This window comes from Glandiceps talaboti, chromosome 9, assembly GCF_964340395.1.
Source record: "Glandiceps talaboti chromosome 9, keGlaTala1.1, whole genome shotgun sequence".
NCBI lineage: Eukaryota > Metazoa > Hemichordata > Enteropneusta > Spengelidae > Glandiceps > Glandiceps talaboti.
Genome location: NC_135557.1, coordinates 26,307,614 through 26,333,897, shown reverse-complemented (window position 1 = coordinate 26,333,897; position 26,284 = coordinate 26,307,614). Strand labels below are relative to the sequence as shown.

Sequence of the window (26,284 nt, the reverse complement as noted above, 5' to 3'; positions counted from 1 at the left end):
CTTTGGTGGCCCAGAAAGGCCGATTCGTTTACGCCAAACTATCCTTTTTATAAACACAAGGTTAATACTGTCACCCCCACCTACATTTTGGTATGACCCATGAAGAGAGGGATTTTGAAACAAAGACCGGTACCATACGTACATGCTGAACGACGCATTTTTCTGTATTATGATATGATATGATATATGATATGATATGATATGATATATATTTTATTACCCGATCAAAAATAAGTACAATACAAACGTAAATACAGGAAAAGCAAACTAGATCGGATAACAGGAGTCAGAAAATAGCTATGCTAATCGTGTCTGACCCCTGGCCAAAGTAAATAATGGTACAAGTTTAGAGTGCAAATAAATATACAAAAAGTAGCTCTACCCTTAACCCCCTCCCCTCACCCCCCCCCCCTATATACTAGTATATGAGTGCCATAATGAAAAGAAGTCATATATTACATTAGAACTGTACAATGTTATATTACATACTCTTTTAGTAAATCTTTACATAGTGATGACTTGAATCGCTGCCTTCGTGGTTCATTTCTTGTGCTGTGTTGTATTGAATTCCATGTAACTGCACCTGTGTATGTCATTGACTGTTTACCATAGAATGTTTTCACAGTAGGTACGCATAAATTATTTTGTTCTTTTTGTCGTGTATTGTACTCATAGTTTAACACATTGCAGTATTCATCAACAGAGTGTGGTAAGTTATTGTGCAGCAAATCATAAACAAAGGTACTGACCAAAAACCTGTGCAGTTTATGTACATCAAGAATTTCTAGAGTGTTGAAAAGTGGTGAAGAATGTGTCATGGACTGGCTATGTGTGATTGCTCGCACAGCCATTTTTTGAGCTAGTAAAATACAATTCAAATAGGAGGAAAAAGTGCTTCCCCAGACTTCAATACCGTACGTTATATGTGGTTGGACGAAAGTTTTATATAGTAAAATAAGTATATTTTTGGGTACAAAGTCCCTAAGTTTATAAATGATTCCTATTTTTTTCCTAATAGTCTTATTGACAGCGTCAATGTGCATATTCCATAAAAGATGGTTATCAAAGACGATGCCAACAAAAGATGCAGAATCAACTTGCTCGATAACGTTACCATTAATGCACATGGTTCCACTAATATTCATTTCTTTTCTACGGCCTCTAATAAACATGAATTTTGTCTTTTTCTCATTAATACTTAGTTTATTTGCAGTACACCAATCTATCACTTTTTCAAACTCGGTGTTCACTGATGAAAGGTCAATATTGTTGAGGTATTGAGGGAATGTGTGAAAAAGGTTGGAATCATCTGCAAACAGTCTGAAGTCAAAGAATGAGGAAGAGAGTGGAAGATCATTAATGTAAAGTAAGAATAGTGTAGGACCCAAAACTGATCCCTGTGGAACTCCACATGAAATAGGCAAGCATATCGAGTTGACATCGTCAGAGCTAACATACTGTTGGCGATTACAAAAGTAGTCCTGGAACCACATCAGGGGTATACCTCTGATGCCATAATGCTCGAGTTTAGACAATAATATACGATGGTTGATAGTGTCAAAAGCTTTAGAGAAATCAATGAAAATGCCAAGAGTAATTCTACCTTCGTCTAATTGCTTTAGGAGATAATTTACTATGTTAACGACAGACAATTTTGTACTATACTTTTGGCGGAAGCCATATTGATGATCATATAAAATTAGTTATGATAAAGACAAGGTTATGATGATCTCGTCAATTCAAGACGGGTTTTTTTTTCAAAGTGATTTGAAAAGCTGACATAACAGCCTCTTGCTCTTCGATTCTACAAAGTATAAGGCTATACATGTTATCACGACTATTTAACAGTGCTGCTAGAACGATATTGCTAGATAAGTATCATCGACAACTCGTGACAAATTGTCTAACTAGGCTGTTCTGCCGATTCATTCACGATTCATTCGCCATAATCTGCTAAAAGTAAGATTCAGAATGGAGTTGAAAAATAGGATTTCGTAAACCATTACGATCACCGTACAGACCATAAACACTCAGCGATTTCACATCTCCTTGAACCCCACAGTTATTCATTGGGTCTTCCTGTTCCTTTATAGTGACGTTGCCATGTAACTGGGATTTTGATTTTTGAACTGCGTTCATCATTTTCATCTCCAGAGTTGTTGAGGCACGTCTTGGTATCTGTTGCCTATGGGGACTTTCTGCCACTGGTGTGATACTATTCGATGTCCCGATATTTGTATTCGTATTCGTATTTGATTGCATCAGAAGTTGTTCAAGAGCTGTTATTCTATCCATCAACTGGCTGTTTATATTTTGTAACTCATTACTGCAACAAAATTACATAAACACAATAAGATTACATGGTCTAGTTAGTCCCAAAGGGGACAATTAGTTGGGCTCCGCCCACCTGTCTGTCCGTGCGTCCGTCTGTAACACATCATTTCTCAGACAAGCAATATCCGATTTCTTTCAAACTTGGCACAAAGTTGAGATGTCATATATGGGGACATATGCACGTCATTTTGTTTTGCAACATATGCAAATTTGACCGAATAGCGGCCACATGTGTAGTTAAAAATCATTTTCACATACCTATGCCCAAATCAAATATTCTTCATGATGTTTAACGTAAAATATCACTTCTCATATGGCGACATTTAATGTCATGATATTCACGTTAAACATCACCAAAATGGCTTTCTGATTGGACAAGGCACGGTGATTCCAAACATAAACAAACAAAAATTGTGGTCGATGTTCGAAGTTGCTGTTATAGCATAAGACCATAAAACTGAGACATCTTTCAAAACTGGGAAATTTTGACGAAAATGTCCATACCCAAATAATACTCTTTATGATCAAGGCAGATTGACACAGCCAGCAGAGAATGTTCATGTAAATGTCACACAAAGCTCATTGCATAGCAAGCTCTGTTCTTGATTTTTCGTAACTTTTCTTTGAATCATGTCCTGGGTATAGGCATATGGTAAATCTGTTATTGCCCTATATCACCTCTTAATTCGTCATATCATTTGCAGTTTCCACAATGTGATGCTCTTTTTATGATTTGTGTTATGTTAGGGAAACTGTCCTCACGGCGATGCAACGAACAAAAAGGTAATAATCTCATAATATTTACAGCATAATTCAAAAACTGTCATACATAGAGACTATTCAAGTGTCTACAACCTATTCTTTTAAGACATTTACCTTTGACCTTGACATTGATGGTCAGTTGTCAAAATCCAGCCATTTCCTGCCTATCACAGACACTTTGTCATATTTAATTGTTGCCAAATTTGATTTTAAGTCATGTCCACAAGTAATATATATAGGAGAAACAAAATAATTATATACAAGGTTTACTTTTAGTCATTCATATTTCTTCTTACTGGATGGTGGCCATATATGAAGTCATAGATCAACATATTTCAGTATAACTCAAAAGCTTCAATACATAGACTCCATTCAAGTGTCTAACCCTTTATATGCAAGCTTTTTTGTATGGTAGTGACGTTTGACAGTAACCATGACCTTCTTCATCAAAGTGAAGCTACTTTTTTGTATATTACAGGCAGTCTGCATTTACGTGACTAATCAATTACTTTAAAAAATGATGTCTAAGGGTAATGCAGAAGAAGAAAAGGAAAATATATAATATGTGCATCATTTTTGGTGCTCACATAACTTTTACCTGTATGGTGATCATATTTATCATAAACAATCATGGTATATGTACTTTAATACATGGAGAATCCATTCAAGTGACTATCCATATATTCTTAGGTACAAAATCTCTTTTTAGACCTTGATCTTTGACCATGACTTTCAACTTCAGAGTCAATTAATAATATCCAGCCGTTTCCTGCATATCACATACTCTTTTTAGTATTTATTTGTTACCACGAATTTCTTTTTAAAGTCATGAACCATTCAGTCCTCAAGAAGTAAATCATTGAGGGGGTTGTGTCTTCTACGAAGACTTGTTTATTTTTTGGTACTTTTGACACTGAACTTTATAAGTCGTTTGTCGATCTATCCATCTATCCGTCCATCCATCCATCCGTCGGTCTATCTGTCTGTCTGCCCTTCCGAGCCCACCAACGTTCCTTCTGTCTATCTGCTTGCCTGCTTGTCTGTGTGTGTCTGATTGTGTCTATCTCCCTCTTTGTAGGTCTAAAAGTCTGTCTGCCTGCTGCTCGATTGGCCAGTTGATCATAATTATTAACCATTGAATCAGTCCTTCAGTCAGTCAGTCAGCCAGTCTGTCTGTCTGTCTGTCTGTCTGTCTGTCTGTCTAACCTTGTAAAAGATTTTAACACAATCTTTTCTACAACCTAGACATTTATTGATTTATTGATTAAACAAAATACCTGATATTCGTAGAAAATTCATTCAACTCTTTCATTGTGAGACCATTGATGTCCGTTTGTTGGCTTTCTGACTCCTTGCTTGCAAAGTAACGATGGACGAGAATTTCAATCAATGCCTTTGAAGAAGTAGATAAATACGGTCATTTGTAATATATATATATATATATATATATAGTTTTGGTAGTACTGGTACTGGTAGTATCGTATACCAAGCCACCGTCCACGGAAAACAAACAAAAGTATATATCGGTCTAACAGAGAACAACTTCAAACAGAGATACGCCAACCACAAACAGTCATTCAAACATGAAAAACACGAAAACAGCACAGAACTATCAAAACACATTTGGAAACTGAAAAGAAACAATGAGCCTTTTTCCTTATCCTGGTCCATCAGCAAGAAAGCCCAAGCATACACCAATAAAACAAAACGATGCAACCTGTGTTTAACCGAAAAACTAACTATTATTAAAGCAGACAAAAGCTCCACACTAAACAAAAGAACTGAGTTGATATCCAAATGCCGACACGAGAATAAGTTTTATTTGTCCAACTTCAATAGAGCATCTATCACCTAAACTAAACCCGTTAACTAACGGAACATCAAAGCCCAACATGTAACAACCCGCCAACACTTACTTGTCCGCACCCAATAACCCACACAATAACAACCAACACCTCCACACATACAACACCTACCCACCGACACAGACAATAGTGATGGTATTTCTATTGTCTACACTCTATATATACAGCACACCCAGAGAGTAGGCCTCAGAGTGTCTGATGATCGCAATATGCGTGAAACTCCGAGTTACACCCAAGAAAGAGTTCCAGTACTACCAAAACTATTACGCTCTGCCACTGCGGTATAGAGCACTGTCTTAGCAGATTGATACTCACCGAGTTATATATATATATATATATATATATATATATATATATATATATATATATATATATATATATATATTACGCTCTGCCACTGCGGTATAGAGCACTGTCTTAGCAGATTGATACTCACCGAGTTATATATATATATATATATATATATACATATATATATATATATATATATATATATATATATATTGTCTGATGAACGCATTGAGCGTGAAACTCGGAGTTACAACTTAGCACCTCAAGTTCCAACCAACTCACTTTGTCTTTGATTATTCCCGCCCTGCTTACCCAAGCATCGAGCACTCTATTCTACGAGTTTGATACTATTTACTATATAAATATATATATATATATATATATATATATATATATATATATATATATATATATATATATATATATATATATATATATATTCCAAGATGACAAACATGAATATTGCAAGACTAGATTTTAAAGAGATCTCATCACAAGTCTACATTTTCAAATAACAACAATCATCCCCATTACAAGTTGCAATGAATCATAAGATTTTTAAATTTACATTGATACCATTTACTGAATTTCATTATCATCAACGGATCCCGGATTTCACAAAGTTGTAACTTTCGGTTCATGAACTTTCGCGTACATCCTCGTGTTCTCAGACCCTAGTGTTCATTCTGAGAAACTGTGACGTTAACACGACATCACTTGTAAATTAACGTTGGCAAGAAAAGGTGTTTGTCAGTGTATATATGCATGCATCAGAAAGGTAACACTAAATGTATTTACTTTATAGTATGTTGTTTTTTCACGATACGTCTCTTGTTTTCTTGATTGGTCCCTCTGCAACAATACATAATTTGGACATGAAACATGTATTGCTTAGACACAGACTGTTTTATAAAAAAATTCTCAGAGCTCTGTGTAACCATGGAAGAGCCTTTTGAACAGAGAGAGAGAAAGACAGAGAGACAGACATAGACACAGACAGACAGACAGACAGACAGACAGACAGACAGACAGACAGACAGACAGACAGACAGACAGACAGACAGACAGACAGACAGACAGACAGACACAGATGCAATCAGGGAGACATGGAGCAGAGAACTCAGAGAAACCTTAGAGTTACCCTTTTACATACCGTCGGAGTTGATCTACGACTGCACAAACGGATGACATGACGAATAATGTAGAATATAGTCTTTGGACTTGGTATTATATTGAATGGAACGGGTACGGTAGTACCCTCATCAAAATAACTAAGACATAGTTCAGCTCTGTAGAATTTCCATTCTACATCTGCATTTTCCTAATGGGATGAGAATTTTCATAATTAGAGTAATCATAGACCTATGGATTAATGTAACAATATAGTAACCTTAGCCATACGGTACTCAATGAGCAACCTCCAAGGATGAAGGCACAACATTTTGAAAACCTTTGTGAGTTCAATTTAGTGGAGACCATCCGTATTTTTCTTTCCCTCCTTACCATATATCGAAACATGAGTGGCAACAATCAAAGCAACAGTTACTCTAGCTTCGTAAGTTATCATACACTGTACCTGTGTAGCTATAACTGTATTATTTCCAATATTTGTCTTTATTACGCACACAAATACTCATGACGTAAGGGTTTTGTTACGTCTTGTAATCTTCCACTCGAAGTTACAAGACACCTTAAGGTCACTTATATTTCCCTTCGCTGAAAGAACAAAACATCTCGGCGGATAACATTTAATAGAAACATTTAGATTCACAAACACAGTGTTTGGTGGAATTCATCCTTTTAAGGAATATGCCATTTTACATCAAACCTGGTGTATGTGTTAATAATAACAGCATAGACAGACTTATCTCAATCCTGGTATCCTGGTGTGTGTGTGTGTGTGTGTGTGTGTGTGTGTGTGTGTGTGTGTGTGTGTGTGTGTGTGTGTGTGTGTGTGTGTTACTCATAACAGCATAGACAGACTTACCTCAATCCTGGTGTATGTGTTACTCATAACAGCAATCAATACATTCAATAGAATAACAACAGAAATGATCATAAACACTGCATAGATAAAAGAACCAAATCCTTCAGTTGATGAGTGTCCACCACCGACTTCTAGATCGGTTAGAGATGTCAGATCAAATAACGACCAGAACAGCGTTATCATACTACTACTCATACTGTCAAAGAAAAAAACAACCAGAATATTATTGTCATACTTATATGCATACTGTAAAACAGAAAAAACAACCAGAATATTATTGTCATACTTATATGCATACCGAAGAAGAATAAGAATCAGAATAGTGTTAGATTCGAATCAATGATATACAAAACTGTTTTCAAGCTCTCCATCCATCTAATATATAAATATATATATATATATATATATAAATATATATATATATATATATATATATATATATATATATATATATATATATATATATATATATATATATATATATATATATATATATATATATATATATATATAGTTTTGGTAGTACTGGAACTCTTTCTTGGGTGTAACTCGGAGTTTCACGCATATTGCGATCATCAGACATTACGTCATGTGGTCGCATCAGTAATATTTAACATGTTAGGATTTTTCTGCTTACCTTGCAAAAGCAGAGTCGTCACAAGTAGTTGCAGTGTTATTCAAGTTTTGATAACATGTCAATACGTTTTGCAAGTTGTAGGACCAGTAAACCTGTGTAATTCCGAGAGAAAATGCTAACCAAACCCACATAAATATAAATAAGAATTTCAAAATGTCCCAGCCAATGTTCATCAATGAGATCTGCATAGGTCCAACGAACTGAAATAAGACGATGATTCTGAGTATGCGTAGTACACTGATGACGTTGGCGATGGCATACAGGCACTCAGATAAAAGTGTAGGGTCCCAGTTAGGCCAATCAGAACGACTTACTGCAAAGGATAGGTCTTCTTCATAACTGTCATACCAGGAGTTGTCTGCCCAAAAATCGTCATACAAACTGCTGAATGTGTCAATGGCAGACATTGACTGGCTCTCTGTGGTCATGCCAGCTAAAATGTCAGCAATCATATTTTGTACGTCGTAGGATTCGTCTATTGTACCGAAAGTTGTTGTAAGGTTGTTGATAATTAACCTGGCTACTTCATTAAGTTGATTACCAATGAGGTCAAAATCAATACTATCAAGAGTTTGACGTTTGCTTATATGAGAAATGATGTCATTGGCAGGAGGAGGGTTAATCCTAGGTTGCGATGGCTGTGGAGTAAAATAAAGAAAACACATATGAAGGGTTGAAGACAGTATATCCGTTATTGGATTGGATTGGATTGGATTGGATTGAAATGAATTGGATTGAATTGGATTGAAATGAATTGGATTGAATTCAATTCAATTTAATTTAATTTAATTTAATTTAATTCGATTGAATTGAATTGAATTGAAATGGATTGAATTGAATTGAATTGAATTGAATTGAATTGAATTGAATTGAATTGAAATGGATTGAATTGAAATGGATTGAATTGAATTAAATTAAATTAAATTAAATTAAATTAAATTAAATTAAATTAAATTGAATTGAATTGAATTGAATTGAATTGAATTGAATTGAATTGAATTCAATAGAGTTGAATATGAATTGAATTGAATTGAATTGAATTGAATTGAATTGAATTGAATTGAATTCAATAGAATTGAATTGAATTGAATTGAAATGGATTGAATTGAATTGAATTGAATTGGATTGGATTGAATTGGATTGGGTTGCATTGGATTGAATTGAATTGAAATGAAATGAATTGAATTGAAGTGGGTTGGATTGAATTGAATTGCATTGGATTGGATTGAATTGAATTAAATTGAATTGAAATGGAATGGGTTGAATTGGATTGGATTGGATTGGATGGGATTAAAATGAATTGAAATGAATTGAAATGAATTGAATTGAATTGAATTGAATTGAAATGGAATGGGTTGAATTCGATTGGATTGGATGGGATTGGATTGAATTGAAATGAATTGAAATGAATTAAAAATGAGGTGGAGTGGATTGGATTGGATTGGATTGGATTGGATTGGATTGGATTGGATTGGATTGGATTGGATTGGATTGGATTGGATTGGATTGGATTGGATTGGTTTGGATTGGAGTGGATTGGATTGGATTGGATTGAATAAAAGACTTGCATCGAAATTAACATCATAATACAATAGTTGAATTGCTCTACGTATCCGTTAAATAAAAGTCTTATAAACCCAGCTTGTGCCACTTTAAATACATTACACTCATAATACTTACAAGATCCATACAGAATACATTGACTTGGAGGTAGGCTACAATTCGTAAAGCAATGACACACATTACACACATAATACTTACAAGAAGAAATACATTGACTTGGAGGTAGGCTACAATTCGTAAAGCAATGACACACATTACACACATAATACTTACAGGAAGGAATACATTGACTTGGAGGTAGGCTACAATTCTTAGAGCAATGACACACATTACACACATAATACTTACAAGATCCGTACGGAATACATTGACTTGGAGGTAGGCTACAATTCGTAGAGCAATGACACACATTACACACATAATACTTACAAGATCCGTACGGAATACATTGACTTGGAGGTAGGCTACAATTCGTAGAGCAATAACACACAGATATAAGGATAATTGAACTGAATCCATTGTGTTATATGGATCTTGGTGGTATCGAAGTATTCCAGTATTCCAAAGTTCCTTTATCTCTCTCCATAACATCCCTTCCAAATTAAATAAACAGTATATTTTGAAAATATAACTATTCGGAATTCATACCTACCATTTTAACATTAAGTAGTTTAATTACTCATTAATGTATGTATGTATGTATGTGTATGTATGTATTTGTATTTCTCTGTCTCTCTGTCCGTCCGTCCGTCCGTCCGTTTGTCTGTCAATATACTTTGGATTCCTTTCACTTACTCTAATAATTCTCAAACAAATGTGTTTCCTATGTATAAAACCATTTTGAATCTAACTTCCCATTGCCTCTGAATTCACTTTCACAGATAATAAACTAGCTGTTATGCCTCCATGAGTTGAGGAAGTTATGAGACATCTTGGTCTTAAAAGATGGATAGATTAGGAAGAAGATACTCTGTCTACTAACAAACTATTCTAAAATACATTAATAGTATAACCCTTGTTTTCTCACTCACCTACGACCCATATCATAATTATCATTTCAGTGTAACTAGGGGGAGGGCCACGCTGTTGGAGGTCCAGAGCTCCCCTTGTCAAGCAAGTGATAATATCATTTCTCTCAGTGTATGTTGATTTACATGATGACGTGGAGTATTCTCCTTTATATGTTGTTGACAACAATAGTACCAGAAATGTCAAATATGACATGGCATGCATCAAGAACTTTACATAGCTGTGAATCAAAGGAAATGAAATTAGAATACCAAACAGAGACAGTTTATGAGTCATTTAAACCTTTAGTGCACTTGTATTAATTACTACTATCAACTTAGGAGAAAAGTCCAGTCAGACTTATTTCTGCCGTTAGTGCACTCGTATTGATTACTGCTATCAACTTAAAGTAAAAGTCCAGTCAGACTTATTTCTGTCTGTAGTACAATTGTATTGATTACTGCTATCAACCTAAAGGGAAAGTCCAGTCAGACTTATTTCTGCCTTTAGTACACTTGTATTGATTACTGCTATCAACTTAAGGTAAAAGTACAGTCAGACTTATTTCTGCCTTTAGTACACTTGTATTGATTACTGCTATCAACATAAAGTAAAAGTCCAGTCAGACTTATTTCTACCGTTAGTACACTTGTATCGATTACTGATATCAAACTAAATATGATTTTGTTCATAAAATAACACACATTAACTAACTTAGCTTTTAGTTTTGGCCCACTGTGCCCGACATGTGTTCAGCTATTTGGGTATTTCCTACGTAAGTGTTTATGAGTAAATAGTTAAGGTACAGCATGACTTTTTTTATAAGTTTCCTTAGTCAAAATCAAAAAATCTTATGCACATTTAAGTTGACAGCTGTATAAACCAATACAGGTGTACTATAAGCTGGAAAATGTCTGGCTGGTCGTTTTCCTTACATTACAATATAAATCTTACTAGACTTTTCATTTTTTTTAAATAATAACATTTCATCTTGAACTGCTATCGGACAAAACAGACTTACCAACCTTCCTGCAAGACGTGGATTTCTAAAAAGATATCACATTTAGTATTTCATACTGAAATCAACTTTTGGTATTATAGCAATAATTTTGGAAAGAACATTAATTTTGGCAGAGTGATTTAAATGAGACAATGGTAAGAGCAGATAAGGTTTTTATAGTGGTTGATCAATACATGACATGATGCAATCAAAAATAATTGGAAAACTTAAATTTGAGACATCAGATTTGTCGAATTGCAGAAACTCAAGAAAATGTCGATTGAAAAACAATCCACAAATGATATAAGATAAAACAAAACATACTTACGGGATTCTCATGAAATCTGCCAGTTTTCCCTTTGGAAAGAATAAGTATAGAATAGAGAATATTGGATAAGCCAATCCGATCCAGAATGACGTCACGCCCATGATGACGTCATTCCTACCGATTTTGTCTTTGAGATCCTTGTACCACTGACGTGTTAGATATTGCTGACAGTGAGGATTAGCAACAAACTGTAAATATGAAGAGATAACACTATTAGACCGTACTGTGTATTATTATCAACTGTTTTTGTAAATAATGAAATTGTATGTATGTCGATATATCCGAGTTTTTTTATTATATCACTCATCAATATGGAGTTGATAATTAATATGCATATATTAATAGTCATATTATGTTATGGAAAAGGTAATTATCTTTATCATAAATGGGTCTGTGTACTCACTTTTTTTTGTTTTAAGCAAACAGCTTGGATAGCACGGTGAATCACTTTCTCTTCATCATATTCGAAGCGATGTTTACTTTTGTGAGTCAGAATAGAGGTGATCTCAACATGGTCACGTGTTTGGGTCAATAGGTCAGCGGCAAATTGTTCACATTTCTGTGATAGTTTGGTGTATTCTTGTCCAAATTCGTAGTCCTTATAACTCAACTGTCGTAACTTGACACTTAGCTAAGTCATAAATAAAGACAGGAACGGTGATAGAAATTGGGCAGTTGAAAAATAAAATGTCACTAGCTCCAAATGATTTGACATGCATCTATGCAAGTCAAATGACAAGATCACTACCAACTCAAACACAACCATTGTCGTCGTCGTCGTCATCATCATCATCATCATCATCATCATCATCAATGCTTTTATCTCATATTCTTCTTTCTACTTTGCATTTATAATTCAGAAAACTGGCAATATCAGATAGTACTGTGGATGTCACCGGTTTTCATCATTGTCATCATGCATACCTATAGTCCCCTCGTATTGACTTATTGTTGTCTTTAGTATACTTGTATTGAATACTGCTATCAACTTAAAGTAAAAGTCCAGTCAGACTTATTTCTGCCTTCAGTACACTTGTATTGATTACTACTATCAACTTAACGGAAAAGTCCAGTCAGAATTCTTTCTGCCTTTAGTACACTTGTATTGATTACTACTATCAACTTAAAAGGAAAAGCCAAGTCAGATTTATTTCTGCTTTTAGTACACTTGTTTCGATTACTGCTATCGCCTTAAAGAAAAAGTCCAGTCAGACTTATTTCTGCCTTTAGCACACTTATATTGATTGCTGCTGTCAACTTCAAGGAAAAGTCCAGTCAGACTTATTACTGCCTTTAGTACACTTATATTGATTGCTGCAAACAACTTTTATTATTGTTTACATTTGAATGATTTCTATATATTACTGGTCTGAAAATGAATTGATACGTGCATTACATGAAACTCGTTGCTCAAAACAACGGCGCACCTGTTTTAAATGATGTCACGAAATTTAACAATATACCAATTAGCAATTGTACCTAGAGCCTCAATCTTGTGATGGTTCAACCACCAAGTTAATACATAAACTTACCTGAAACGCACTGTCAATAGGGTCTTCCGAAGTTAATGAGATGTAAGCTTCACTGGTCAGTGCTTCATAAATATGTAACTTTTTAAGCGATGTTTCAAGTGACGTGTCGATTTTCTGGCCAAGGTTATCGGGGTCTGGCATAATGGCTCCATAATCTAACAACAACTGAAGTGTAGCAAATATGTAGAAGTTACTTAACACTCTATGTAATCAAGTTGGCAGTTCCAAACAATGTTTAGCTCAGGAAACAGACTTCTAAATTGTGTCACAAACATTGACAAATAAATGGAATATTGATCGACACACCCCTTTAGTGTGTCTCTGTTTATGTCTAAAGGGAACAAAAAGTCTCTAATGTACCTGCTATTTCATCGAATTAACTGTAGTTTGTGATTACTACTGAAATTGAATTGTCGTCAAACTAAGAAAGACACAGACAAAAACTGTTGTTGCAATCATAGACATTGAAGAGGGTTGTAATCTATCACAAACAACAATTTTTTTATCTTGCGTATATCTTCGTTTGTCTGATATCCGTAATGTTAAATGGGGGATTTGTAGCCCATCTAACAAATTCAGTTTTTTTCCACACTCACTAGCATTTAACAATAGTGCCTTGGTGATCGGTGAATGAACAAAAATATTGACGTTTACGTCACTGATACGAGTGCTCATACCTTGAGGATGTGGTAGTCATTACACTGTGCGGCTTTCATCAATGGAGTGACGTCATGGTGATGGCCATCACAATCCGCTCCACTGTTCAGTAGATCAAAACCACGTGACTGTAATCAAACGTTTGGTTGACAGTAAAAGATAGATTAAAGAAACCCAACTGACAAAATTGTGGCCACAGAGAAGGATGAATACATTCTTCGACTGAACATAAGTTATTACTACCTTGGACTACCGTATATAATTAAAGTACTCTTGTTCAACTTGAATGTCGTTTCTCATTATCTCCCCTCTCCGTCTCGTCTCATCTCTCTCTCTCTCTCTCTCTCTCTCTCTCTCTCTCTCTCTCTCTCTCTCTCTCTCTCTCTCTCTCTCTCTCTCTCTCTCTCTCTCTCTCTCTCTCTCTCTCTCTCTCTCTCTCTCTTTGAAATTCATAACCCGAATTTAAATTGTGTGTCATCAAAACAACAAAATGATACGAGTGCCTGGTACAATAATTCGTATAATACCCTAATATGATATCTCTCTACCTACCCTTAAATCAAGGGAACACTGACAGAATATCTCAACAGCTTCATAATTTCCCTGATGAACGGCGTGCATGAATGCAGCTTTTAGCTTCAGCCTTTCTGCTCCTTGCTGCAGTAACAGTCTAAGAATATCTGTGCAAAATACAAATACCAAATGTAGACGTGAGAACATTTATTTACAAGGGCACAAGCTGAGTTGACAAGGGTTTTGACGTAGCTTTTACTGCATATTTATAAGGTACCCACAGTTTTCTACTTACTGAAGCACACTTTGCCATCACTTGCAATGGACTGAACTAAAACCTGGTATCAAGATATAGTTTATAAACGATCCGATTACGTAATATATCTAAAAATTGTTTAGGAAATCTCTACCTGTGTAGTCAACTATTTAACAACTTGATGCCAGACAATAATGGTAACGTATAGAATACATGCATTGACATTAAAATCATTTAAAATAGTTTAATCGAGGTTACAATTTAAGTATTTTCACTTGAATGAAATGTTTGTAAGTTCAGTTTGTCGCAATTAATAATTTTCATATACATGTAGATAAAATAAACTTATCAAATTATACAAATTGAATACTTACATATAATTTACAAGGAAAAAGAGCCACATCCATCCCCCCGGCTTATAGGACACAAAAAATATCAATAAATATCATATATGTCTAAGTTTTAAATAAAGGTTTTCCTACGGTTAAAGGCCTCATGTAAAACGTTTGCGGTATCAATGGGAAATTGTATCATTAAATGTGTATATTTTATCCAATAATGCTTTCCTTAGATCTCTGTATAAATTACAATAAAATATAAAGTGTACTTCATCCTCTGGTGAATTTTGGCAGAAGTCAAATTTCCTGTCTTCAACTTCAAGCCCACAAAATCTGCCTGTTTCTATTTTAAGTGGGAGTATGCTTAGTCTAAACTGAGCCATTATGCAGCGTTTTGCACGGGATATTCCCCTAATAAATAATTTTCTTTTCCGTAAGTTTAAAAAAAAATTAATATATGTTCTCAACTTGGGTTTTGTAAGTTGACATGAACATTTCTTAATAATGCAGTTGCTTCATCAGTAGTTACTAGTTCCAAGTTGGCTAATTTATGCTCTAACCCTAATTCATAGAAAATCTTAAACACATCATGACACAAGTTTTTGATTCACGAAATAAGGTGAAGTCCCACCGAAACACTGATTTTTGATTTTGTGATCCTGTAATCTGGCATATTCAGCAACCTATTCCAAAATGCAACACACACACACACACACACACACACACACACACACACACACACACACACACACACACACACACACACACACACATATATATGACATGCACTACGCTACATGCATATCTTGGAATGGTTTCTAAGCAACAAATAATTATAATTACAGTACGTCACCTCGGTTATGACATCGTTGTGACGTAAGTTCACGTCATGATAGACTGTCACTGGACACACGTCATGATAGACTGTCACTGGACACTTGGGAGATATTTGTGTGTCATGATAGACTGTCACTGGACACTTGGGAGATAGACTGTCACTGGACACTTGGGAGATATTTGTGTGTCACGTCATGATAGACTGTCACTGGACACTTGGGAGATAGACTGTCACTGGACACTTGGGAGATAGACTGTCACTGGACACTTGGGAGATAGACTGTCACTGGACACTTGGGAGATATTTGTGTGTCACGTCATGATAGACTGTCACTGAACACTTGGGAGATATTTGTGTGTCACGTCATGATAGACTGTCACTGGACACTTGGGAGATAGACTGTCACTGGACACTTGGGAGATAGACTGTCACTGGACACTTGGGAGATAGACTGTCACTGGACACTTGGGAGATATTTGTGTGTCACGTCATGATAGACTGTCACTGGACACTTGGGAGATAGACTGTCACTGGACACTTGGGAGATATTTGTGTGTCACGTCATGATAGACTGTCACTGGACACTTGTGACGTATGTTCACGTCATGATAGACTGTCACTGGACACTTGGGAGATAGACTGTCACTGGACACTTGGGAGATAGACTGTCACTTGACACTTGGGAGATAGACTGTCACTGGACACTTGGGAGATAGACTGTCACTGGACACTTGGGAGATATTTGTGTGTCACGTCATGATAGACTGTCACTGGACACTTGGGAGATATTTGTGTGTCACGTCATGATAGACTGTCACTGGACACTTGGGAGATATTTGTGTGTCACGTCATGATAGACTGTCACTGGACACTTGGGAGATATTTGTGTGTCACGTCATGATAGACTGTCACTGGACACTTGGGAGATATTTGTGTGTCACGTCATGATAGACTGTCACTGGACACTTGGGAGATATTTGTGTGTCATAATCTTTATATGTTTTAAATTTGTTATTCATTTCAAATTTAAGTATGAAATCAATAACAAACTCAAAACATTCGAAGCTTATAAGACAAAACAATCTGCCAAGAGACTGGTGCCAGTGTAACGTCATGTATACTTTCGTTATAACCCTAGGCCCTAGGTTACCTACATTTCTTACCATAGTTTTCGTTATCGATTGCCAGGATCAATGCCGACCTCCCTTTGTAGTCTTCAAAGTAGATATTAAATTTCTCTTTGTTATGTATCGCATACTGAACAGCCTCGATATCGCCATCTTCTACGGCCTGAAGAAAATATTCTTCTAATCCCTGTTCTCCTCTCCTCATTGTCTGTGGTAATTTCCTGAAGATAGTGGTCGCAAAGATTACCCTTTCTACACTTCTACTCTTTACGTAACACGTTGCTAATAATACACGTTGCTAATAATACCATGGAGGTAGGATGGGTTCCTAACTCCGTGCTCTTTACGTAACACGTTGCGAATAATGAAATTGAGGTAGGACGTGTTCCTAACTCCGCGCTCTTTACGTAACACGTTGCGAATAATGAAATTGAGGTAGGACGTGTTCCTAACTCATCGTGATAATAACAATGCACTTTTAATATACGCACAAAAACAAAGTCCCGTTATTGGTCAGTCAACGTCTGGAACAAACTTCCACCAAACATTATTACTACAAGAATCATCCAAACATTTGAAAAATACTTGACTCTTATTGGGAGGGAAAAGACACCAAGTACAATCCAGAAGCTGGCATTTCATACTAGAATTATTGCGTGTACGTACAACTTGGAATCCATTCAGTTCTGACGTCAGAGGCCTACAGAGCCCAGACTGAAACTATGTGACTGTGTATTGTAAAGGTTCTAAGTCCTAAAGGAAAACGAAGTAAATTTGTTCAGATGTGTTAATGCCTCAGGCTGGAGCGAATTCTGTCTGTATGATTGTTGATAGACAGTCCCGTTCACTGCCTATGTTTAATATCAGAATATCCTTGGCCGAGTCTGAGTCCTTGGTCGAGTAAGACCATTGTCAACCAATCCCTCATTTGCATAATGTGTCAGTCACCTCTCCTGTGTTCCTACGTCAATTATGCTTATCATAGCACTTTCCCAAAACTAGGCTCAAAGCACCTATTACATTATTACCAGCACCCATCAAACAGCTTGCATCAACAGACCACTAGACATATGTATAGTGGTTTGAGACAACATGTAACAACAATACTAGTTTCAGTTTTAAAGTTCGGTTTCCAGTTTGAGTGTTACGTAATCAACGTAACAGGCTGCCTGTGTATGTGTGTTTGTGTGTACTGACTATTCATAAGTTTACTAATAGACAGTGGAGAAGTCTCCGGGTTTTACTCCGGGAGCTTACTGCTCGTATTTCATAAAATAAACATGCATAACAAAAGTGAAATTAGTCGATATTTTGATGTCCACTTGCAAACATAACTAAGTAAGAAATATCACCCACCTGTCGATTTTAGTTGAACCACCTTTCAGACGTAGATACTTACTGTGCTGTCAATTGCAGACTATAACTTGAGTAAGTCACTGAACTCTCATTACGACCTTGGTTGTTTACTGTGTTGCAACTCATGTGCAAGGACGCAAGGTCAAAATTATTTACGTCTCCAAAGTATGTACGTTAAACTATAGTCTATGGGGCACAAACAAAGAAAGTACAAAGTGGGAACAAAACGTTTGCCGAGTTTCACATAATCTGACCTATCGTCTCTGGCAGACCAAGGATATATTAGGGGCTACTAATACATCCATGGGCAGACAATATCAGTTCAGTTCCAAGTCGGTTAAATGTTCGTAATTCACTCTAATTGATTAGTTAATCAATTAATTTATAATTAATTTTGAATAGAAGAGCCCTCCTCCGGAGTATTAAACAGAAAATTAGGTTTCCACTGCATACTGATGTCAGACCATATCTTGGTACGGTTGTGCTCAGACGACAGGTTGGGGTTCAGAATGTAACTAATGAGCATACTGAATACTGATGTCAGACCAGATCTTGGTATTGTTGATAACACACTAATAATAAGTTGATAATACTGATAATAAATTGATAATGCTGATAATGTATCTTTAAAGAGAGTTGATTTGTTGACATATTTGGGCATTGATGTCGACTGTAATCTAATATGGAAAGAACATGCACAAAAACAAATTAGGAAAACCAGCCCACTAATTGGTATCATCTCAAAATTATGTCAATACTAATACTAGTATGTTTTTAAATCAGTATTGTTGACAATTCACAATTACCTTATTTTACCACATCAGTTTTACTGCATCGAAATATGTTGTCATACATATTAATCAACATTGAAACCAATCTTTATCTTTGCAGAAAAAGGTAATGCGACTAATAGATTTTTCAGATAGACGTGAACTGTCAGGTCCAATATTTAGACTTTGAACATTTACGAGCTGTGTAAATTTAAAACATTAACATTCATTTATGACCTTAAATGTTGCAATTACGCAAGATGTGATACTGATTATTTCAAACAAATTGAAATACTACATTGTTACGATATACGATCCATACACAATTACATCTTTAGAGCAAAGCTAACCCAAGGCCAACATGCTTTTAATTTGGAACTTCCTACCAGCAGATCTCAAAAACAGATGTTTAAGAGTTGTTTTCAAATGGTAATTACTACATTATATATTCGCATAAATTTGTTATTCTATTTTTACATAACTTCATCAAAAATGCATGTATCAATTTTCCCATGAGTATATTACGATTACTTGTTATACAAATAATATTCAGATTTGTAAGTTTTTCAATACATTCTTGCTGAGTGTAATAGTATTCACTTAAAACTGTATTGAGGTAATGTTTAATCAGGTGGCGGGGCAATACGTCTCATTAGCTCTGTTACAGCTATTTTGTCATGCCCTTAACTAGTGTAACTTTAGTGTCTGTAAGTGTATGTTTTATTGTTCATACATTAGTGAAAAATCAATACAATACAATACGATGTGATGCGATGCGATGCAATGCAATGCAATGCAATGCAATGCAATACAATACAATACAATGCAACGCAACACAACACAACACAACACAATACAATACAATACAATACAATACAATACAATACAATACAATACAATACAATACAATACAATACAATACAATACAATCAGGAAAGAGGCTTTGTCTCATCAAGGTCTCTGGTAATGGGACGACACCCAAATGTGTGAATATTGGTGGTATCAATGGATGAGTGTTTATTTTTAGTTCAATGGCAAATACGTATGAAATATAATAGTATTCCCAGGACTGATAATGTGTGCGTCCTGTACACGAATCTTCGTTTAATTATCTCAATAAATCAATAAACGTTTTGACATTTTTGCATGTAAAAGAGACGTCTTTTTAAACGGTTACAGGGGTTGCCGACATTCTCTAAGTGTCGCCCCTTGAGGGCACGCCGTAGATTCATTAATAAGGTAGCTGTAGTAAAGCCAAAACAACAGTTCAAATTGACTTAGAAGAAAAACACCAGCCTTTCAAATCGTTATTTTATTACATAAAACCATGTAGGGAAAATATATTTTTAAGAAAAAAATGTAAACGTAAACATTAAATCAATATTTGTAAACAAATAAGGCCTATTCCAAGTCCCTGTGCTCCACGGTTAAAAACCATCCGACGCCTTTGTTGTTACAATAATTCAAGTATACAATAGACACCAGAGGAAAGATGAAGAACAAGGCTTGAAATACAAAAGTCTTCCCTTCTACACCCCTTTTTGTTTTATTCTATCCATTACTGATAAGACTTCAGCAGCAAGGAGTTGGTTATCGTCCGCTGTACAAACTTTAAAACTTTACAATATCAACTCCAGTAGAGGATTGCTAATCCTGTATATTGTGTCAACAATTTGACAGAATTGTATACACTTTACCCTTTAGCTGTCAAAATGTTAAATGGTAATTAGAAGATTTCTTGTATGGGCTGAGTTCTCCTATATAACGCTATATGACCGAGTTCTCTTGTATGGACCGAGTTCTCCAATTGGGAAAAAGTTCTCCAATCTTCTCTGTTCTTCCTTTGACGTGTCATTATTGCCAAAATCCGCTAAAAGTAAGATTCAGAATGGAGTTGAAAAATAGGATTTCGTATACCATTACGATCACCGTACGGACCATAAACACTCAGCGATTCTGTATCTTCTGGAACACCACAGTTATTCACTGGTGGGGCTTCCTGCCCACTTACAGTGAGGTTGCCATGTAAGTCGGAGTTTAACCTTTGAACTGCGTTCATCATTTTCATCTCCAGAGTTGTTGAGGCACGTCTTGGTATCTGTTGCCTATGGGGACTTTCTGCCACTGATGTGATACTATTCGATGTCCCGATATTTGTATTCGTATTCGTATTTGATTGCATCAGAAGTTGTTCAAGAGCTGTAATTCTATCCATCAACTGGCTGTTTATATTTTGTAACTGATTACTGCAACAACAATTTACACATAACACAATCAGATTAAGGGTAAACCATTGATTTCAGGGGATTTGAACCAAACAATCCAACTAGACAGGAAATACTTTTTTTACCTAGTTGGGGTACAGCAATTTTTGTTAACATATATATATGCTTTAAATGTGATTGTCATCGCGTCGGATCGTATAGGATATTACTGACAACTCTAGTTCAGTGTCTGTCACTCTACATTTTCTACATACATACATACATACATACATACATACATACATACATACATACATACATACATACATGTCTGTCTGTCTGTCAATCAGTCTGTATGTCTGTCTGTTTGTCTAACCTTGTAAAGGATTTTAACACAATTTGTATAACCTAGAAATCTATTATAGTTGATATTACCTGATATTCATAGAAAATTCATTCAACTCTTTTATTGTGAGAACATTGGTGTCCGTTTGTTGTCTTTTTGACCCCTTGCTTGCAAAGTAACGATGAACAAGACGTCCAGTCAATGCCTGTGAAGAAATAGATAAATACAGTTATTTGTAAAAAATATTTAAAAAATAAGACAATAATAAAAAATGCACCAATGGCGTTGTAGCACAACTGTATTTGGCTGTTGCTATGGAAATGGTCTTGTTGCTAGCGATATTTCCATACATTTTTTGGAATCTTTATTAACTTGCTTACCTTTCCCACTTTTCACCTTTGTAATATAAACCATCATGTAGATGTTGCTATGGGCATGGTCCTGTTGCTAGGCATATTTGCATACATTTTGTGAATCTTTATCCATTTCTTAGCAATTTGTCTGCTTTACAAGGACCTTCGAAATGAATTGTTACCAAGGTGGTTTTATTTAACCCCTTTCCTATGATAAGTTCGTTTCACTTTTGAATTCAGATATTACAACTTATTTAAGTCATTTATTTGTTTGCAATGAAAATAGAGAAGAAATTCCCTCTATGAACTGAAACGTTTGTAACATTGTTCGCTCTTTGGGTCTGTGGTCTTATAGACTGTAAGATACGTCGTAGGCCAATGTGTGAGGGCGCCCCGTCATGGCGTACCTTACAGACTAGTGGCCTTTTTGTTCTAAAAAAACCTATTTACTGATTTACATATATAATACCATTTTACAGAATTTCACTATCATCTACATGAAGGGTTTCATAAAGCTGTAAACTTCCAGTTTCTCAAAGTTCGCATACACCATCATGTTCTCCATTTCGGTCTGCCCCTAGCGTTCATTCAGAGAAGGGGTGACGTTAATTAACACGACATTGCCTTAAACTTGACCTTCAAGAAATCTCATTTGTCAGTTTATATATGCATGCATCCATCAGAAAGGTAACACGAAAGTGTACGTACTTCGTAGTATGTTTTCTTTTTGCGATTCTTCTCTTGTCTTTTTGAGAGCTTCCTCTGCAAAATTCATAATTTGGACATGAAACATATATAACTTAGATTTACATTATCAACACTCTCAAAGCTCTCTGTGTGACCATTAAGAGACGGAGACGGAGACAGAGACAGAGACAGAGACAGAGACAGAGACAGAGACAAAGACAAAGAGAGGGGCAGACAGAGTGAGGGGAGAGGGAGACAGACAGACAGACAGACAGACAGACAGACAGACAGACAGACAGACAGACAGACAGACAGACAGACAGACAGACGGACGGACGGACGGACTGACGGGCAGACGGACGGACGGACAGACAGATAGACAGACAGACAGACAGACAGACAGACAGACAGACAGACAGACAGACAGACAGACAGACAGACAGACAGACAGACAGACAGACAGACAGACAGACAGATGCAATCAGGGAGAGAGGGACGGATTACTTAAAGAAATGTTAGAATTACCACCTGGTACATACCGTCGGAGTTGATCTACAACTGCGCAAACAGATGACATGACGAATAATGTAGAATATACTCTTTGGACTTGGTATTATATTGAATGGAACGGGTACGGTAGTACCCTCATCAAAATAACTAAGGCATAGTTCAGCTCTGTAGAATTTCCATTCTACATCTGCATTTTCCTAATGTGGATGAGAATGTACATGATATTAATGTATTACAATATAATAATAATAGTTTGTGTGTGTGTGTGTGTGTGTAATATAAATGCTGACCTTGGTCTTACAGTACTCAATCAACAACCTTTGCAGACGAAAGTCCAGCATTTTGGAAAACCTTTGTGAGTTCAGCTTTGTGAAGACATCCATATTTATTAAACCATGTATTGAAACATAAGAGGAAACATTCAATGTATCAGTTTCTCTTCTTAATTTATCATACACTGTATCACTGCACCTATAACTGTATTATTTCCAATATTTTTCTTTATTATGACGACAAATATTCATGACGTAAGGGTTCTGTAACTTCCGCTCAAAGTTATAACACAGCTTACTTCACCTAACAAAGAAATTGTTGGCTAATAATATCTAAGAAAAACACGCAGACTCGCATACGCAGAAGTGTATTGGGTATAATTCATCCATTTAAAGAAAACGCAATTTTACCTCAATCTTGGTACATGTGTTACTCATAACAACATTGACAGACTTACCTCAATCCTGGTGTATGTGTTACTCATAACAGCATTGACAGACTTACCTCAATCCTGGTGTATGTGTTATCCTGGTGTATGTGTTACTCATAACAGCATTGACAGACTTACCTCAATCCTGGTGTACGTGTTATCCAGGTGTATGTGTTACTCATAACAGCATTGACAGACTTACCTCAATCCTGGTGTACGTGTTACTCATAACAGCATAGACAGACTTACCCCAATCCTGGTGTGTTTTACTCATAACAGCATTGACAGACTTACCTCAATCCTGGTGTACGTGTTATCCTGGTGTATGTGTTACTCATAACAGCATTGACAGACTTACCTCAATCCTGGTGTATGTGTTACTCATAACAGCATTGACAGACTTACCTCAATCCTGGTGCATGTGTTACTCATAACAGCATTGACAGACTTACCCCAATCCTGGTGTATGTGTTACTCATAACAGCATTGACAGACTTACCTCAATCCTGGTGTATGTGTTACTCATAACAGCATTGACAGACTTAACTCAATCCTGGTGTACGTTTTACTCATAACAGCATTGACAGACTTACCTCAATCCTGGTGTATGTGTTACTCATAACAGCATTGACAGACTTACCTCAATCCTGGTGTACGTGTTACTCATAACAGCATTGACAGACTTACCCCAATCCTGGTGTATGTGTTACTCATAACAGCATTGACAGACTTACCTCAATCCTGGTGTACGTTTTACTCATAACAGCATTGACAGAATTACCTCAATCCTGGTGTACGTGTTACTCATAACAGCATTGACAGACTTACCTCAATCCTGGTGTATGTGTTACTCATAACAGCATTGACAGACTTACCTCAATCCTGATGTACGTTTTACTCATAACAGCATTGACAGACTTACCTCAATCCTGGTGTATGTGTTACTCATAACAGCATTGACAGACTTACCTCAATCCTGGTGTATGTGTTACTCATAACAGCATTGACAGACTTACCTCAATCCTGATGTACGTTTTACTCATAACAGCATTTACAGACTTACCTCAATCCTGGTGTATGTGTTACTCATAACAGCATTGACAGACTTACCTCAATCCTGGTGTATGTGTTACTCATAACAGCAATCAATACGTTCAATAGAATAATAACAGAAATTATCATAAACACTGCGTAGATAAAAGAACCAAATCCTTCAGTTGATGTGTGTCCACCACCGACTTCTAGATCGGTTAGAGATGTCAGATCAAATAACGACCAGAACAGCGTTATCATACTACTACTCACACTGTCAAAGAAAAAAACAACCAGAATATTATTGTCATACTTATATGCATACCGTAAATAGAAAAAAAAAACCACCAGAATAGTGTTAGATTCTAACATTAATAGTATATAAAACTTTTGTTGCTGTCACGTTTCATCCTTTCCTCATATACTGTCATATACGTTAGTTTGTTTCTTTGTTTCTTTGTTTATAATTATGTTTTTTGTAAATAAAAGAACCAATTGGCCTTGACGTCATGTGGTATCATCAGTAATATTAAACATCTTAGGATTTTTCAGCTTACCTTGCAAAAGGAGAGTCATCACAAGTAGTTGCAGTGTTATTCAAGTTTTGATAACATGTCAATACGTCTTGCAAGTTGTAGGACCAGTAAACCTGTGTAATTCCGAGAGAAAATGCTAACCAAACCCACATAAATATAAATAAGAATTTCAAAACGTCCCAGACAATGTTCACCAGTGAGATCTGCATAGGTCCAACGAATTGAAATAAGACGATGATTCTGAGTATGCGTAGTACACTGACGACGTTGGCGACGGCATACAGGCACTCAGATAAAAGTGTAGGGTCCCAGTTAGGCCAATCAGAACGACTTACTGCAAAGGATAGGTCTTCTTCATACCTGTCATACCAGGAGTTGTCAGCCCAAAAATCGTCATACAAACTGCTGACTGTGTCAATGGAAGACATTGACGGGCTCTCTGTTGTCACGCCAGCTAAAATGTCAGCAATCATATTTTGTAAGTCGTAGGATTCGTCTGTTGTACCCAAAGTTGTTGTAAGGTTGTTGATAATTAACCTGGCTACTTCATTAAGTTGATTACCAATGAGGTCAAAATCAGTACTATCAAGAGTTTGACGTTTGGCAAGTGGAGTATCGATGCCAGATTGCGGTTGTGGTGTCTGTGGAGTAACATAAAGAGGAAAAACGTTTGAAGGGTTGAAGACAGTATATCCGTTACATTATAAACTCAGCTTGTGCCACTTTTAATTAATATATTACACACATAATA

At 36.0% G+C, this 26,284-nt stretch overlaps 3 protein-coding genes across 3 annotated transcripts in view; 1 reads left to right on the top strand and 2 right to left on the bottom strand.

Moving 5' to 3' along the window:
* Positions 1 to 26,284, top strand: part of LOC144439699 (sulfotransferase 1B1-like) — an 84,638-nt gene that overhangs the window by 32,162 nt on the left and 26,192 nt on the right. The window lies entirely within an intron of this gene.
* Positions 1,954 to 17,241, bottom strand: LOC144440048 (short transient receptor potential channel 4-like). Its single transcript, XM_078129279.1, has 13 exons — positions 17,073 to 17,241; positions 14,517 to 14,644; positions 13,985 to 14,092; positions 13,308 to 13,472; positions 12,179 to 12,406; positions 11,776 to 11,963; positions 10,471 to 10,688; positions 9,869 to 10,032; positions 7,877 to 8,514; positions 7,240 to 7,435; positions 6,406 to 6,573; positions 4,374 to 4,489; positions 1,954 to 2,326 (listed from the first exon to the last, which is right to left on the bottom strand). The coding sequence occupies exons 1-13, from the start codon at positions 17,239 to 17,241 to the stop codon at positions 1,954 to 1,956; spliced, it is 2,859 nt and encodes a 952-aa protein (XP_077985405.1).
* Positions 21,033 to 26,284, bottom strand: part of LOC144440047 (short transient receptor potential channel 4-like) — a 12,385-nt gene continuing 7,133 nt past the window's right edge. The window contains exons 9-14 of the mRNA XM_078129278.1: positions 25,555 to 26,174; positions 25,076 to 25,271; positions 23,292 to 23,459; positions 22,774 to 22,827; positions 21,802 to 21,917; positions 21,033 to 21,408 (exon numbers count right to left, since the gene is read on the bottom strand). Of these exons, the coding sequence (XP_077985404.1) occupies positions 21,033 to 21,408; positions 21,802 to 21,917; positions 22,774 to 22,827; positions 23,292 to 23,459; positions 25,076 to 25,271; positions 25,555 to 26,174 (1,530 nt within the window). The remainder of the gene's footprint in view (positions 21,409 to 21,801; positions 21,918 to 22,773; positions 22,828 to 23,291; positions 23,460 to 25,075; positions 25,272 to 25,554; positions 26,175 to 26,284) is intronic.